Source organism: Brassica oleracea, chromosome C4 (assembly GCF_000695525.1).
Source record: "Brassica oleracea var. oleracea cultivar TO1000 chromosome C4, BOL, whole genome shotgun sequence".
Classification (NCBI taxonomy): Eukaryota; Viridiplantae; Streptophyta; class Magnoliopsida; order Brassicales; family Brassicaceae; genus Brassica; species Brassica oleracea.
The window spans coordinates 31,772,894-31,788,658 of record NC_027751.1 but is presented as its reverse complement, the minus strand read 5'-3'; the positions used below and the strand labels follow the sequence as shown (position 1 = coordinate 31,788,658).

The window sequence follows — 15,765 nt, the reverse complement described above, 5'->3', positions numbered from 1 at the left end:
CGTATTTCATTTCTTATACAATTGTAATGCATACCATTGAGGATTCTTTGTATAGATGATCATAAACCATGAAATAACAAATTTCAAAACGAATTGAAAGTATTTCCTTTACTGTTCATTAAAGTGTATAAGTGTTTCTTCTATGATGTGGAGATTTCGTTCATACAATCGGAAAAGTGTTTATTAGTTTGGGGTTTCAAAACATCGATTTTTTTTTTCGTATTTCATTTCTTATACAATTGTAATGCATACCATTGAGGATTCTTTGTATAGATGATCATAAACCATGAAATAACAAATTTCAAAACGAATTGAAAGTATTCCCCTCACCTTATAGTTAAAGTGTATAAGTGTTTCTCTTACGTTGTGGGATTTCGTTCATACAATCGGAAAATTGTTTATTATAGGGTAAGGAACAAATTGTTTGACTTCATAATCAGTCTAAGACACTTAATAAGGGTTATATAAGTGTTATTCAAATCGCGAAACGTTATTTTTGGTTTAAAAACCCTATTTCCTCGGAATTTCCTCGGAATTTCCTCGGAATATTCCGAGAGAATTCCGAGGAAACCTTTATCTTCCTCGGAATTCCGTCGGAATATCTATTAAAAAAAAAGTCGATGCTAGTCTGTTTCCGAGTCATCATCACCAGATGAATCTGAATCTGGATCTTGGTGAAACTCTCCAATCACTGGTTCATCCTCTACGTGAACGACGGCTTCCTCTCCGAAGTCGGTTAAATCGACTACAAGGCCAACTCCAGCTAAATCTTCTGCTGCACTTAAGTTGCCGGATGTGCTTGGTTGTAGTGGGTCTTCCAGCTCAGAACTTCCCTAAACTCGGCCTCTCGGATTGAGCCTTGTAACAGTAACCCATGGATCATCTCTGTTCCTTACTCGGGGGTACTTGATATAACAAACCTGTAACATTTAAAAAATTATTAGTAAAATTATAAATTAATACACATGATGATGAATCATTCTAAGTAATTAACATTTAATTACCTGATCGACAGTCTTGACTTCAAATTATCCTTTGTTTTACCTTGAACATTAAGGATCGTGTTCATGAGATTGTCAAAAAAGTTCTTCTCAATATGCATGACATCTAAATTATGCCTTAGCAGATGATCCTCCCAGTATGGCAGATCCCAGAAAATACTTTTTTTGTGCCAGTTATGTAGTTCTCCAACAGCATCTACCGGAAAACGCTCATGTCCACCGACTTCTGGCGTCCTTTCTGCACCAAAATCTCTTAGTTGTATCTTCAAATCTTTCCCACAAATTTCCGGAGGTGGACTGTCAAACACCCTCTTGTTCTTCGTAAACAAATTCCTACTCCTACGATATGGATGATCAGGTGGTAGGAATCTCCTGTGACAGTCAAACCAACACGTTTTCCTTCCGTGTTTTAGTTGGAAAGCATCAGTGTTATCTTGACAATATGGACATGATATCCTTCCATGCGTTGTCCATCCAGACAACATATCATATGCTGGAAAATCACTTATTGTCCACATTAGTACTGTCCGCATTTGAAAGTTTTCTTTACACGAAACATCGTATGTTTCAGCACCTTGAGCCCATAGTTGTTGCAACTCATATATTAGTGGCTGAAGAAACACATCAAGTGATCTCTTAGGATGCTCTGGTCCGGGAACGAGAATCGAGAGAAACAAAAACTCTCGTCGCAAGCACAAGTTTGGGGGGAGGTTGTATGGTGTAAGAATGACGGGCCATAGAGAATATTGTCTTCCACTCTTGCCAAACGGACTGAAACCATCAGTACATAATCCAAGGTAGACATTTCTTCTTTCATACGCAAAGTCGGGATACTTTGATTGGAAATGCTTCCACGCTTTTGCATCTGAAGGATGTCTGATCTCACCATCTGTTGAGTGCTCCGCATGCCATCTCATTGGTTGCGCTGTGCGTTCAGATAGATACAACCTCTGCAACCTTTCCGTCAAAGGTAAATACCACATCCTTTTATATGGCACTGGAACTCTTCCACTCGTATCTTTATAATGAGGCTTTCCACAAAATTTGCATGTAACCCGCTGTTCATCCGCCCTCCAATAAATCATGCAGTTGTCGCTGCATACATCTATTACCTGATACGATAAACCAAGACCAGCTACGAGTTTCTGAACCTCGTAGTATGAACCAGGAGCTACATTATCCTCGGGTAGAATACCTTTTACAAAATCAGCAATCGCATCCACACAGTCTTCAGCCAAATTATAATCTGTTTTAATGCCCATCAATCTTGTAGCAGATGATAAAGCTGAATGACCATCTCTGCAACCTTCGTACAATGGTTGCTTTCCAGCATCCAACATATCATAAAATCTCCTAGCTTCTGCATTGGGTAAATCTTCCCCTCTAAAATGATCATTTACCATCTGCTCAGTACCTACACCATAATCTACATCCGTTCTAATTGGTTCTTCTAATCTAACCGCTGGCTGAGGTTCGCTAGTAATACCATGTTCATAATCAGTTTCCCCATGATGATACCAAATTTTGTAACTTCGTGTAAACCCACTCAAATATAGGTGAGTCCAAACATCCCACTCTTTAATAACCTTTCTATTTTTACAATTAGAGCAAGGACATCTTAACATACCTGTTTTTGCTTCCGGTTGTCGGTGAACTAACCCCATGAATTCGGTTATACCTCGTTGGTATTCTTCCGTAAGCAATCTCGTGTTCGGATCCAAATGAGGTCGATCGATCCAAGAACGAAAATAATTTGAAGAAGACATGTTTTTTATGAATCAAATTCGTGTGTAAAGAGAGTAAGAGGGAGGATGGAGATATGGAGTGAATGAAGAGGAAGAGGGGTGCTTGTATTTATAGTTGAAATCTTGCCGACAGACCGAGGAAATTCCGACGGAATTCCGACGGAAACGGCTAGTTCGTCGGAATTTCCTCGGAATTTTTAAAATCCCCCAACGGCTCTCTAACGGCTATAATATATCCTCAGAATTCATCGGTTTTTTCCGAGGAATACGTTTTTCCTCGGTATGCCATAAGAATATTCTGACGGATTAATATTTCCTCGGAATTCCGTCGGTATATTCCGAGGAAACCAAATTATGTGTTTCCTCGGAAATTCCTCGGGATATTCCGAGGATTTCATTTTCCGTCGGAATGTCCGTCAGAATACCACTGTTTTCTTGTAGTGTAAGAACCAGTAAACCGATGATTTGACAGTTTTTGTTACCTCATCATGGATAACATAACAACATCAAATACAACTGATGTGCTAGCTGTGACTACTGTTGGCGACATGAAGGTTGAGCAGTGCATTCCAAAAGATGGTGTCCTCAAACCCTATTTTGATTCTCTAATGGAATGCGTGATTTTAAATTCTTATTTGTCAATCATATTTTAAATTGTTAATCAAAATGGTAAATTCTTATTAAGAAGATTTTATCTAAGTCGGTGTCAATATTATCATTAATTTAAATCATATGAATTCCTTACAATTGAAGATATAACCAAAGCTTAATGTCAACGTGAATAGTTTCTTTGACTGAAAATACTAGTTAATGAACTTATGTGGGGTCTACGGAATAATATAAGATGTGAATCTTTTGGATACCAAAGTTACAAGATAAATTTATCAGATTTACATGTGAAAATGGACAAATTGATTTGGACAATGACATTCTTTCGGAACAAGGATTTACGAAAAATGATTGAAGATCTCGTGGAATGTCTATCGTTCAAGATAGAGACTGAATATGTTTGTGACATTAGCTAGTTCGAGATTTGTACTTTAGATCTTGTTCTTTTTTATTGATATTCTCTGTCGGTACAAAAAATACGCACACTTAATATACATAATTAATTAGCTATTATATTGTCTGATTTGAGTTTCAAGTGTTTTTTGACTAATGTAAAAGATAGCCAGATAATCTATTACTCCACCGTTCCAATATACATAAAATTTTAGGCTATTGCACAATTATTAAAACACTTGTTTTTACCTAAAAATCTTATTAAAATATGGCTTAAAATTTATTCAACTAATTACAGTATAAAATAGAGTACAAAATTTATACAAAAGCAAAAGTTACACCGAAATATAAAAACATCTTATATTTTGAAACATCAAAAACTTTCTAAACCATCGTGTATTTTGAAACGGAAAGACTGAATTGTATATTTTGAAACAAAATGAGTGTTATACTTATACGTAAACTGGCAGGAGCGAAATTCAAACCTACATTGACCAAATAACAACAATTTTTTTACAATAAAAATTCAAACCTACATTGGTTTAGCACTCTAGAAGGATTTGATGGTTTATTGGGGACGAGAAATGTCCGGGCTTGTTTATCTGCTTTACATGCGGAGATAGAAGCTTTAATTGGACAATGAAATGTATGAGAAACTTACGTCAATTTCAGGTTACGTTTGCCTGAATTGCTCTCAATTGGTGAAAATGGTTTTGGAACCAGAAGAATTGCCAGTTTTTCAAGTTATTTAGAAGACATCAGGATCCTGAAGGAAGGTTTTCTCGGATCAGATATCATCTATGTACTAAGGACGCAAAATTTGAGGGCGGATAGTCTAGCACGGAGTGTTAGGAAGCAACCGTCTTTCGTCGTTCATATAGATCAAGATCTCCCGGTTTGGTTCACATAGTCAGTATGAGTCTGAATAAGTTGATGATAAAAAAAAAAAATTGAACAACTTTTTTTTAAATAACAAATTGAATCTAAAATGGATGGTTTTACACCGTCCGTCTGATTATCCATTTGCTTTAAAAGCCCAAATAATTAAGAGGTTGATTGTTTGTAGTTTTTGTTTTAGTTTTTGGTTTTTGTTTTTGTAAAAACCATTTCACTTGCCAATCAAGTTTTTTAACAAATAGATTCCCTAAAATTTAGGGAAACTAGTTTTTCAAAATTCCAACTAATTTGTGAAGAAAAGCCAAAAACCAACTTTTGTGAGTTTTCAATATAAAAACGAATTTTGTTTATTTTGTATAAAATACTATATTTTAATTAATTAATAATTAAGTAAATAATATTTTCATAAAGATAAAATTCCCATACAATTTTTTTTATCATTTAACATTAATGTAAAATAATTTATGTGTTCCATATATGTAAATAAATATAGATAATTTTAGTATTAGTTGTAACCAATTAATTATATATATCTATAAATAAATTATTGAATAATTTTATTATACATATTAAACGACAACTAAAAATTATAAAATTTAAAATATTTTATTAATAAATATATTATATTAATTTGAAAAATAGCCATTCAAGTTCTAAAAAACGAAAAATATTTCAGGTAAGAAAATTTATAAATAGTTTCAAAATTTCAAAATATTTAATTTTTATAATTTATAGATATTTTATTAATTATATTTAAGTATAACACTTAAAAACAAAATAATTAAAAACATGGTACTGTTTTTATTTTAAATAACAGCCACTATATTTTGATAAATTTTAATGGTAATTTTTTTTGAAATTATTATTTAAAAACAATGTATTGCTTATTTTATAAAAAAAACTAAAAATACAGCAAAACCAAAATCTAAAAACTAAAAACCAAAACCAAAAGCTGAAAATCAAAAACCAAAATCTAAAAGTTAAAAACCAAAAACCAAAATCTAAAAACCAAAAGCTAAAACCAAAAACTAATGGAAACAATCATCACCTAATACTTTTTTCATGCAGGGCATACTCGTTTGATGGTTTTGGATTATACGGATTTAGAAACCATGATGAATGACTATATGGTGTTTTGGTTGATTAAAAAAACCTTGGGCTAGCTGTCTGTATATACTATGTTGTTGACTTGTTGTTCACGTAAAGTAGCATGGGGGTTAAGAGTTGCTATGTAAAAATAAAGGGTAGAATTTGCATTAAATTAAGAATATGTGGATTAAAACAGAAAAGAAAAAACGAGGACTTGTTAGGTCAAATCTCAATGAGAAAAAGATAAAAATAGCACTAAATCATGTTTTTGTTCTCGAACTAGCACTCAAAGTCAAAAGTCACAAAAATAGCATTTAATGTTTTATCAAAAGTCACAAACTTAGGGTTTAGAGTTAAAAGTTGGGGTTTAAGATTTAGAATTTAGGGTTTAGGGTTTAGGGTTTAGGATTTAGGGTTTAGAGTTTAGAGTTTAGGGTTTAGAGTTTAGGATTTAGAGTTTAGAATTGAGAAATGAGGTTTTGGGGATAAGATATAAACTTAGAAATGTGTTTTTTTGGTCATTTTAGTTTTTGAGTCCTATTTTTGTGATAGAAGGTGCTATTTTGTACATTTTCCCAATCTCAATTGCTTAAAACTTTCCCCAAAACCTCTCACACTTTTGTTTTCCTCTCTCCGATCGAATTCTCAGGCGGCGAACATCTGAGATCTCTCTTCTACTCTCTTGTCACTAAAGATGCATTCGAGCCATCTTCTCCTCGAGGAGCCCATCAGGATGGCTTCAATCCTCGAGCCATCCAAATCTGTAAGCTCTCTCTCTCTCTCTCATTTCGATTTGCGATATTCCATGGATGGACTGCTAACGTGATGTATTGTCTCAGAGTTTCTTCCCGGCATTGACTAAGATCGTCGGGACTCTGGGTCCGAAATCCCGATCCGTCGAGACTCTCTCCGGCTGTCTCAAATCCGGCATGTCAGTGGCTCGATTCGATTTCTCTTGGGGTGACGCTGAGTATCACCAGGAGACGCTTGATAATCTCAAAGTTGCTGTCAAGAGCACTAAGAAGCTTTGTGCCGTATGTTGTGAATCATTTGATTTGATGTTTTTTTTTTGCATATGCTTTGTGTTAAAATGAGATGCCTTTTGTTTTTGTTCATTAGGTTATGCTTGATACCGTGGGACCTGAGCTGCAAGTTATCAACAAGTCTGAGAAAGCTATTACTCTTAAAGCCGATGGACTTGTTACTTTGACGCCTAATCAAGACCAGGAAGCTTCTTCTGAAGTCCTTCCCATTAACTTTGATGGGCTTGCCAAGGTTCGTTCTCTATATAGAAATGAGATGACTTTATACGTCTAGTCAATGGTTTAGCGTTTAAATGTGTAGCTGTCTGATGGGAGTTTTTGTTTCATGTTTTCAGGCAGTGAAGAAAGGAGATACTATCTTTGTGGGGCAGTACCTGTTCACTGGTAGTGAAACAACTTCTGTTTGGCTTGAGGTAAGCTTACAAATTAGAGCTTTGGTGGTTTCTCTATGTTGAAGTTTTAGACAGTTACATGTCTTGTATGACCAACTTACCAAACGAACCTGCAGGTCGATGAAATTAAAGGAGATGATGTCATTTGCCTGTCAAGGAATGCTGCTACTCTTGCTGGTGCTCTCTTCACTTTGCACGCCTCCCAAGTTCACATCGATCTGCCAACTCTTACCGAGAAAGATAAGGAGGTCAGAGAGTTGCTTCTCATCTACAAAGCCATTGATTGCTTTTTGTCATACATTCGTGGGTTTTTAGTTCGAGTGTCTGACCAGGTTGTTTTTATTTGGTTGACCGATAGGTTATAAGCACATGGGGAGTTCAAAACAAAATTGATTTTCTCTCACTGTCCTATTGTCGACATGCGGAGGATGTTCGCCAGGTCTGTATGATTACGCTATACGGCTTGTTGTGTCCTACTTCTTTGTATACGCACTATTACATTAATTATGAGCTTCTTATGTACTTATTTGAACAATAACCAAATATTGTTTCATAACACAGACTCGCGAAATGCTTAAAAAGCTGGGTGACCTCTCTCAAACACAAATATTTGCCAAGATTGAGAATGTAGAGGTAAGTGCAATGCAATGTATTGACTTTTTGCTTTATACTATGTCTCTGTTACTTTTTCTTTCTTTTTTCTGTAAGGAGAAAGCTAATTATATTTGTACTTAATTTAGGGACTAACCCACTTTGATGAGATTCTACAAGAAGCCGATGGAATTATTCTTTCTCGTGGGAATTTGGGTATAGATCTACCCCCAGAAAAGGTATATTGGTTTGGTCATTCAGTTTGATTTTTTCGGGCACTTAACTTATACATTCTGTTATAATATTATCTTGGTGGGTTCTTGTGCAGGTGTTTTTGTTTCAAAAGGCGGCTCTTTACAAGTGCAACATGGCTGGAAAGCCAGCCGTTCTTACTCGTGTGGTTGATAGTATGACTGACAACTTGCGACCAACTCGTGCAGAGGCAACCGATGTTGCTAATGCTGTTTTAGATGGTATGTTTATCTTCAAGTATGCTTCTTTAGTGGTGCTTTCAACACTTCTATATAAAAAATTTCTTGGTTTGGTAACCATTACGAAATTATGGAGGTTCTTACTCCAATTTACTCTTACTGCAGGAAGTGATGCAATTCTTCTTGGTGCTGAGACACTTCGCGGATTGTATCCTGTTGAGACTATCTCAATCGTCGGAAAGATCTGTGCTGAGGTAAGCTTTATGACATATTTCTTTAGTGTGATTTTGTTGCTTGTGTCTTCATCCGTTTTGCTCTTACATAGTTTTTAAACATTTCATAGGCAGAAAAGGTTTTCAATCAAGATTTGTACTTCAAGAAGACTGTCAAGTATGTTGGAGAACCGATGACTCATCTGGAATCCATTGCTTCTTCAGCTGTAAGTCTGTCTTCTGTGTTGCGGAGACATAAAAAAGGATTATACTTTTTGGTTTTAAGACGCAAATTAAAATCAAGATTCACGTTTGTACAGGTACGAGCAGCTATCAAAGTTAAGGCATCTGTTATTATTTGCTTCACGTCTTCTGGAAGAGCAGCCAGGTTCTTAGCATTCGTTTAGCCTTAAATTGTTCCTCGTTTTTTTGTTCTGTGCATATTTTTCTAATGAATTGCTATCCTTTGATCTTTGTGCAGGTTGATTGCCAAATACAGACCAACAATGCCGGTTATTTCTGTTGTCATTCCACGGGTTAAAACAAATCAGCTGAAATGGAGCTTTAGTGGAGCCTTTGAGGTATGTTTGCCTCCTGATCTCTTAAGTTTAGAAACCACGGCCATGTCATTCTCTTGTAAAGTTTCAGATAATCAAAGACACATGATTCATAGCTATTGATCATTTGATTGTGGCCTTCTTTTTATCTTACTTAAATGTGTTGTATCAATTTTGGGCACGGTTCAAGAAATGCGACTCCTCAAATGTGTTGTATCAATTGTTGTCTGTGATTGTTTACTTTGTAATGTCAGAATTTTAGGGAGGTTTCTTTTTCTACCGTACACATATATGCAGTGCATGTGATAGTTTAAGGTTACTAACTTGTGTGGCTCTTATCAGGCGAGGCAGTCACTTATTGTCAGAGGACTCTTCCCCATGCTTGCTGACCCTCGTCACCCGGTAAGTCATGTTTATTGTCTTGTCTTTTGCATGTTATCTCTCTATCTCTACTTCAGAAACAGTCTCATATGTGGTACACTTATATCACTCTTTATGACCAAGGTTGTTGCTACGAATTGTGCATGATATCAGAGTTCGATTCTCTGGTTGAACATCTCAGAGGCTCAAAGTCTTTTAAGTGTTTTAGTTGGAAGTGTTTTGGTTCAAATTCTAACATATGCAAAACTGTTATGTCCTTGTTGTCAGGCGGAATCAACAAGTGCAACGAACGAGTCAGTCCTGAAGGTTGCACTAGACCATGGGAAACAAGCAGGAGTGATAAAGTCGCATGACAGAGTAGTGGTGTGTCAGAAAGTTGGTGATGCATCTGTGGTGAAGATCATCGAGCTAGAAGATTAATAAATGGGGAGGATAACAAACTGCTACCTACTTTGTTTTGCTTTGATCCAATGCCGGAGTTAAGTACCGGAGGATAACAATCTTCGGGACTTGTGGTTTTTGTACTTAGGAGATTTCATGTCTCTAACGATTCCCTTTCTTTTTCTTCGCTATACATTTGGTTGCCTCCAGATTAAGCTACGGTAAAAAAGTATACAATGTTACAAATTTTCATTTAGTGAATGGATTATGTAACATACAAACAAAGTATTTGCTGTGTAGCTTAACAAAAACGAATTTATGGGGAGTCATGTGTGCCACTTCGAACACACTCATGGGCTGTGTTTTGAAGCCGTTAAGGTACTCTTTTTGATCTCTAATGGTCAAGATGTATCATGTGAATGTCACTTGGAGGATGTAGAGAGTGAAAGCACTTGGAAACACAAGTGCAGTTGCTGGATGGAGTATAGGGTTGGGAAGTTCGTAGTGACAGGATGGGAACCATAGACTGAGATCAAATGGTCCATGAAACAGATTGACTGCACATACTCTGAAAGAGGGGATATATGTTGATTCAGTCTTCACTAAATCAATTGATAGTTTGAAAAATTACAGGAACAAAGCTTCTGTGAAAAAACTTGAAGAAAGAAGATTACAACAAAAAACTTTTGATTCTTTGAATGATAAGTCTGATGTTTGATTTCTTAGTGCATTTCGTCGAGTTTTGTTTTGTTCTACTTCATACTCATTTTGTTACATATGTTTATAGGTTGTATAAATATTACGTGTATGGCTAATTTTAATTATTTTGTCGTGTGCTTTTTCTTAATTCGTATTCAATCGGACAACTTTTTTTTTTTTGGTCATCAACTTTACAGATTAATATTGACTCTGTGAACCACACTGGGAGATCTTGATCCATGTGAACTACAAAAGACGTTTTCTTCCTAGCACTGCGGGCTAAGATATCCGCCTTCTTGTTCTGTGTTCTTGGTAAATAGATAATCTCTGCTCGGGAAAAACTCTCTCAGGCTGTTTATATCCTCCAAATAACTTGCAAATGCTGGTCATTCTTCTGGTGCTGAAACCATCTTCACCAATTGAGAACAATCCGTTGCAAACGTAACTTGAATTGTCTTAAGTTTTTCATACATTCCATTGCCCATAACAAGGCTTCCATTTCTGCATGAAGAGGAGAAAGGGACGCTCGGACATTCCTTGCACCCATCAAACCCGCAAATCCTTCTAGAGTACTATACCATCCTTGTCCTGAAAAAATATCATTCTCTTTCCAGGAACCATCCGTAAAACACCATCTTTCTGGAATTGACGGAAGAATCGTTGCCTCTACCTGTGGGGGTCCTCTTGTTATCAATCAATATTTGTGCTTCAGCCCAGAGTTTTGATTCCATTTCAGCCAGTTTAAGGGTGTCCAACGGATCCACATCCAGATTACTAAAGACTTTATTATTTCTTCTCTTCCATATATACCATAGTATCCATGCAAACTGATGATCCTCCATCTGTGGAACAACTCTCCAAAAAAAATTATCATGTTTAAGTTTGTGTAAGATTGTATCGAATAATTCAAGTTTGTTTTTAATTGTTAGACCAATATATTTTATATCATAACATCATGGGGGGATCTATATGCATAGGATGATAATCATATGTCCTATTGTACCCATGCCCATTTTTATTCAAGTTTAGCAAAACTCCAAGATTCTCTCTAATAGTTGGAACAATATATCTTGAAGTATCCAAAATTGTTAAGGTTGTTGGTCCAAAAGAATACTATAAAAGGAATAACGGAAATAGAACAAGGACGGACAAGCCAGAGAATAATTAGGCTGAACTAGGAATGGGCCGAATGGCCAAGAAAGCATCAACCATCATTTGACCAAGCCGGACCTGAGAAGATGTTGTCAGATGCAAACCGTCCGGTTCAAGAGGTAAACCCATTGCATCAACACAATTCACGTTCTCAAGATCTGTCTCCAGTTGTGCTTTCCTTACCACGTCAAGATATGGTCCTTCGCCTGTAGCAAGAGCCACCTTTTTGTTGTTTATTGTCCAAACCATCAGAAAAACATAAAAATATATTAGAAGAATGTGTTAAATTTATAGGGTTTCAGCTTATAACCAATTATCAAGCCTTTTCGGTCTAAACCAAGGAATCCCTTGTATATAAGAAAAAATGGATTGATCAGAGACTTTACTATGAATAGTGAAAATATTGGATTGATTCTAATTCTTTTTATATACTGTATTATAGTTTTTAAAGTGTTCAATGTGAGATTTTTTTTTCCAAAACTCTCTATCGAGATCATGACCTTTTTAGCCATCAATCTCAAGATAATCTATCATATTTTTTAAATAATGGTCTTTTTCCAGTTTATCTCGAAGGCATTAAATTTTCTTTTGGCCATCAATTAGTACCAATGTTTTAAAAATCGGACCGGACATTGACTCGACATTATAGTTGGATCAATGTTCGAACCGGTTGAACCAGTTCAGCTGGTTTTTAACCCAACCCAGAACCCGGTCCGGTCCGGTTTTCAAAACACTGATAAATAAATAAATAAATAAATAAATATATATATATATATATATATATTGTATAACTATAAAATTATTTTGACAAAACTTTACATCATTGTTAGAATTTAAAAATGATAGAAAAATTAAATGAAAACTTCAAAAATAATATAAAAATATAACGAAAAGTGGTTTATTTAGATAGAAATTAAAAGAACAATATGTTTTCTATGATTTTTTTAAAATTTGCATTTTTTAATTTTTTTAACTTAAACTTAAAAAAAACGTATTTTAATATCATACCGGCCACCAGCTCTAACAAGTTTGACCAAAACCGGTTTGCAAGTTTAACTCAAATACCATTGTTAGCACAATCCAGAACTCGTTAGAAAACGAGCTCCGGTCGGTCCGATTTTCAAAACAATTGATTAGTACTGATCAAATCATATCTAGTCTATGATCAACATACCTGAATAATCGGAAGATTTGGATGTTGTAAATCACTTCGAAGATCATTGAAAAACTTGACTAATCTCTTTTTATAATCCGAAGCATCCACCACATCCACCGTATCCGACTCACCTTGATACCACAAAACCGCTTGGTACGAGCCACCTCCACTAGCCACAGCTGCTTTGGCCCTTTTCACTGTCTCCTCGTAAAGAAACTCGCCCTTTTGCCATTGGCTTAGTTTAGTCCCACCTACAGAGCAAGGAACCAAACCTACCTTACCAAACCGGTTTACCACCCGGTTTGCAAATGACATCCCCGGTCCAACACCATTAGTCTTGTTAACGTCAATATCAGCATGGAGTGGCTCTTTAGCCTCTTCCCACTCGAGCTTAGCTGTGAGGCGGAGGATTGAAGGGTTTGATCGACACTCCGGAGGAATTACGCCGTCCCACACGATGATGTTTTTGGTGGTGTCGTTATAAACGCCGCCTCGACCCGCCATGTTGCTTTGACCGGCCAATATGAAAATGCTGATGTTTCTTGGAATGGTTTGGGAAAGGATTCGTGGTGGAGAAAGAAGAAAAACGATGAAGTAGAAAAATAGCTTGTTCATTGTTTTCGAAATGAGGAGACTAAGATCGAGAGATTCAGATTAAAGACATAGTTGGAAGTAAGATGCACGAGAGAACAATGTTGTTTACTTTCTTAGTCTTCTTGTTTTGTCTCTTTCTTAGTACTATTTAGTTGAAAGTTCTTGTTTTTCTTTTCAGATTAAGAAGACTAATTAGTCTGGCCGATTTATATCTTTTCATGCGCAACTTGATCTTGTAATATCTCGACTCCTACACATATATGATTTTAAACATTGAATAATTAATAATAATTGGTCGTGGCCGTAGATGCTTCAGAAAGCAAACATTTAGTTCAAAGTCATATATGTCAACCAATCAAGTTTTTTTTTATTTAAAAAACTTACGGCAAAAAAAATCTCTAGAAAATTTAAAATGGTTGTAGAGAACTTTATTCCCAGAACAAAAAATTAATGCTTTAGAAAGCTATATCAATGAAAGCTACAACAAATAAATCTACAGATTAAATTCTACAGCAAAAAATATAAAACTATATCCCTTACCAATCATCCCCTTAGGAGGTGATTGGTAGTGACGGTAGAAGCTGTGGACAACCTTTTTAATTTTTATAGTCATCTTTTAAAGCAATCATGCTTTTATTTCAGAAGTTGTAGACAAACTTTTAATTTCTACGGCCATTTTTAAAAGCAATCATGTTTTTATTTTTAAAATTGAATCCAAAGCCAAAACATTAAAATAGAAAATATGTTAGCTCTAGAAAGCACTTTCTTTAGAGCTTTTATTTAGTGCTCTGAAAAATTTTCTACAACAAACTAAATGAAAGCCAAAACTAAAAATTAAAAGCCTAAATCTTAGAGCAAAAAATAGAAAGCTCCAGCTTCAACTAATCAAACCCTTAATTTTGGCTTCCAAATTTTTAAAGGGGAAATTTTATATTTACCACTTTCATGGTACCACTTTTCATCTTTACCACCACTGAAGGGACATTTTCAAAAATACATTTTTCATTAAGTGGCAAAAGACTTGTATACCCTTGCTATCTATATATATAATAAATTATTATTTAAATAAATAAATAATAATAATAAAATAATTTTTTTTTTATGTTTTCGATTTATACTTTTTCAAATTCGAACTTTTTTATAATTTTTGTTTTATTTCTTTTTTCAAAAAAAAATTTTCAAAATTTATTTTTGAAAATCGAACATTATGTTTGAAACTATTTTTAAATTTTTTTAAAACTTTTTTTAAGCATTTATTTATATATTTATTAAAATTCTAAATTTCGCATTCTAAAAATCCTACCTGACCTCTCAACTCTAAACCTTAAGTATAGATTAGTTAACCCTAGGGGTATAAGTGTCTTTTACCCTTCATTAAAAGTGAGGGTAAAAGCGGTTAGCGTAAACATGAAAAGTGGTACTATGAATGTGGTATTTGTGTTAATTTCTCATTTTTAAATATATTATACATACGTCCTATAACTATTGTTAAATAATTTTTGTATTAAGATTTAACATAAAAATATTTATTTCACTAATTTCAAATCCGGAGCTGGAGTATAACAATAAACTGTGACATAAAATAAAAATTCATAACATAATGACGTAATCTCACTCAAACCAATAGGAATGATTCTAATGTTCGCAAACCTTAAACCAAATTTTCCATTCAAAAATTGAAAATTATAGTCTATTGGAAGTTTTGCCCAAAAAAAAACAGTATATTGGAAGTTTATTAGGATTTTTACATCGTTCATGATTCTGAAAACCCAACTATGTGAAAATCAAACCCAAAACTAACTAATAAATAGTTTGATCATGGGTTTGTAAACTTATCTTTGGCATATATGCTCGTCATCTTTTTCTCTTCGAATTATTTTTCTCATCTAAACCGACTACGATACTTTGACCAAGTATCTGGCGATCACAGGGGAGTAAAGTCAAATAAGTTGCAGAGTAGCGGGTTCGACTCTCTGTTGGCAAGGTAGTACTTTGGTAATAAAAAAATTATGTGCTCGCAGATGGCCTATTGGGTTTCTCGGGTACGCTTTGGGGATTTCTGGTGAGGTGGTCTTTCGGAGTGAGCACAGTCACTATAAAAAATTCAACTTTTACAGTTTTAACCGGGACTTTTAGCTCTGGTGTTAAAGGATTCACAGCTGTGAGTTCCGCCACTCGGGTTCGAATCCAATCCACTAGGGAATTCACATGCGGAACTCCAGCGCCCGAGACCGAATACCGTTCACGGTGACCCACATGGTGACCAGCGCAGCGCAAGCTAGGTCCTTGGTCACTTTCGGTCTCTAGTCTGGACCACTTTTGTTGGGCCATGACACTCAGATATCAAAAAAGAAATAGTAGAGTAGCGAGTCTATAATGTATAGATTAATATTTTTCTAACCTATTAAATCTATTTTTTTGTATATTTTTTGTGTTCTCTGC

The 15,765-nt window shown here is 35.1% G+C and overlaps 2 protein-coding genes across 2 annotated transcripts; one reads left to right on the top strand and one right to left on the bottom strand.

Annotated features, from left to right (window-relative positions):
- The first annotated feature begins 6,313 nt into the window (after positions 1 to 6,313).
- Positions 6,314 to 10,010, top strand: LOC106336794 (pyruvate kinase, cytosolic isozyme). Its single transcript, XM_013775734.1, has 15 exons — positions 6,314 to 6,497; positions 6,574 to 6,768; positions 6,854 to 7,009; positions 7,113 to 7,190; positions 7,286 to 7,417; positions 7,528 to 7,608; positions 7,731 to 7,802; positions 7,910 to 7,999; positions 8,089 to 8,233; positions 8,357 to 8,445; positions 8,535 to 8,630; positions 8,724 to 8,791; positions 8,885 to 8,984; positions 9,303 to 9,362; positions 9,609 to 10,010. The coding sequence occupies exons 1-15, from the start codon at positions 6,429 to 6,431 to the stop codon at positions 9,759 to 9,761; spliced, it is 1,584 nt and encodes a 527-aa protein (XP_013631188.1). The 5' UTR covers positions 6,314 to 6,428; the 3' UTR covers positions 9,762 to 10,010.
- A 1,463-nt stretch (positions 10,011 to 11,473) lies between these two features.
- Positions 11,474 to 13,479, bottom strand: LOC106340679 (probable carbohydrate esterase At4g34215). Its single transcript, XM_013779520.1, has 2 exons — positions 12,748 to 13,479; positions 11,474 to 11,795 (listed from the first exon to the last, which is right to left on the bottom strand). The coding sequence occupies exons 1-2, from the start codon at positions 13,342 to 13,344 to the stop codon at positions 11,586 to 11,588; spliced, it is 807 nt and encodes a 268-aa protein (XP_013634974.1). The 5' UTR covers positions 13,345 to 13,479; the 3' UTR covers positions 11,474 to 11,585.
- Between the last annotated feature and the right edge of the window lie 2,286 nt (positions 13,480 to 15,765).

What these genes read in the sequence shown, in the direction of transcription:
- LOC106336794 (XM_013775734.1), top strand. Translation starts at nt 6,429, where the DNA reads ATGCATTCGAGCCATCTTCTCCTCGAGGAGCCCATCAGGATGGCTTCA. An exon ending in GCACTAAGAAGCTTTGTGCC is followed by an intron (nt 6,769 to 6,853) that starts GTATGTTGTGAA and finishes TTTGTTCATTAG; the next exon opens with GTTATGCTTGATACCGTGGG. An exon ending in ACTTTGATGGGCTTGCCAAG is followed by an intron (nt 7,010 to 7,112) that starts GTTCGTTCTCTA and finishes TCATGTTTTCAG; the next exon opens with GCAGTGAAGAAAGGAGATAC.
- LOC106340679 (XM_013779520.1), bottom strand. Translation starts at nt 13,344, where the DNA reads ATGAACAAGCTATTTTTCTACTTCATCGTTTTTCTTCTTTCTCCACCA. An exon ending in CAAATCTTCCGATTATTCAG is followed by an intron (nt 11,796 to 12,747) that starts GTATGTTGATCA and finishes AACAACAAAAAG; the next exon opens with GTGGCTCTTGCTACAGGCGA.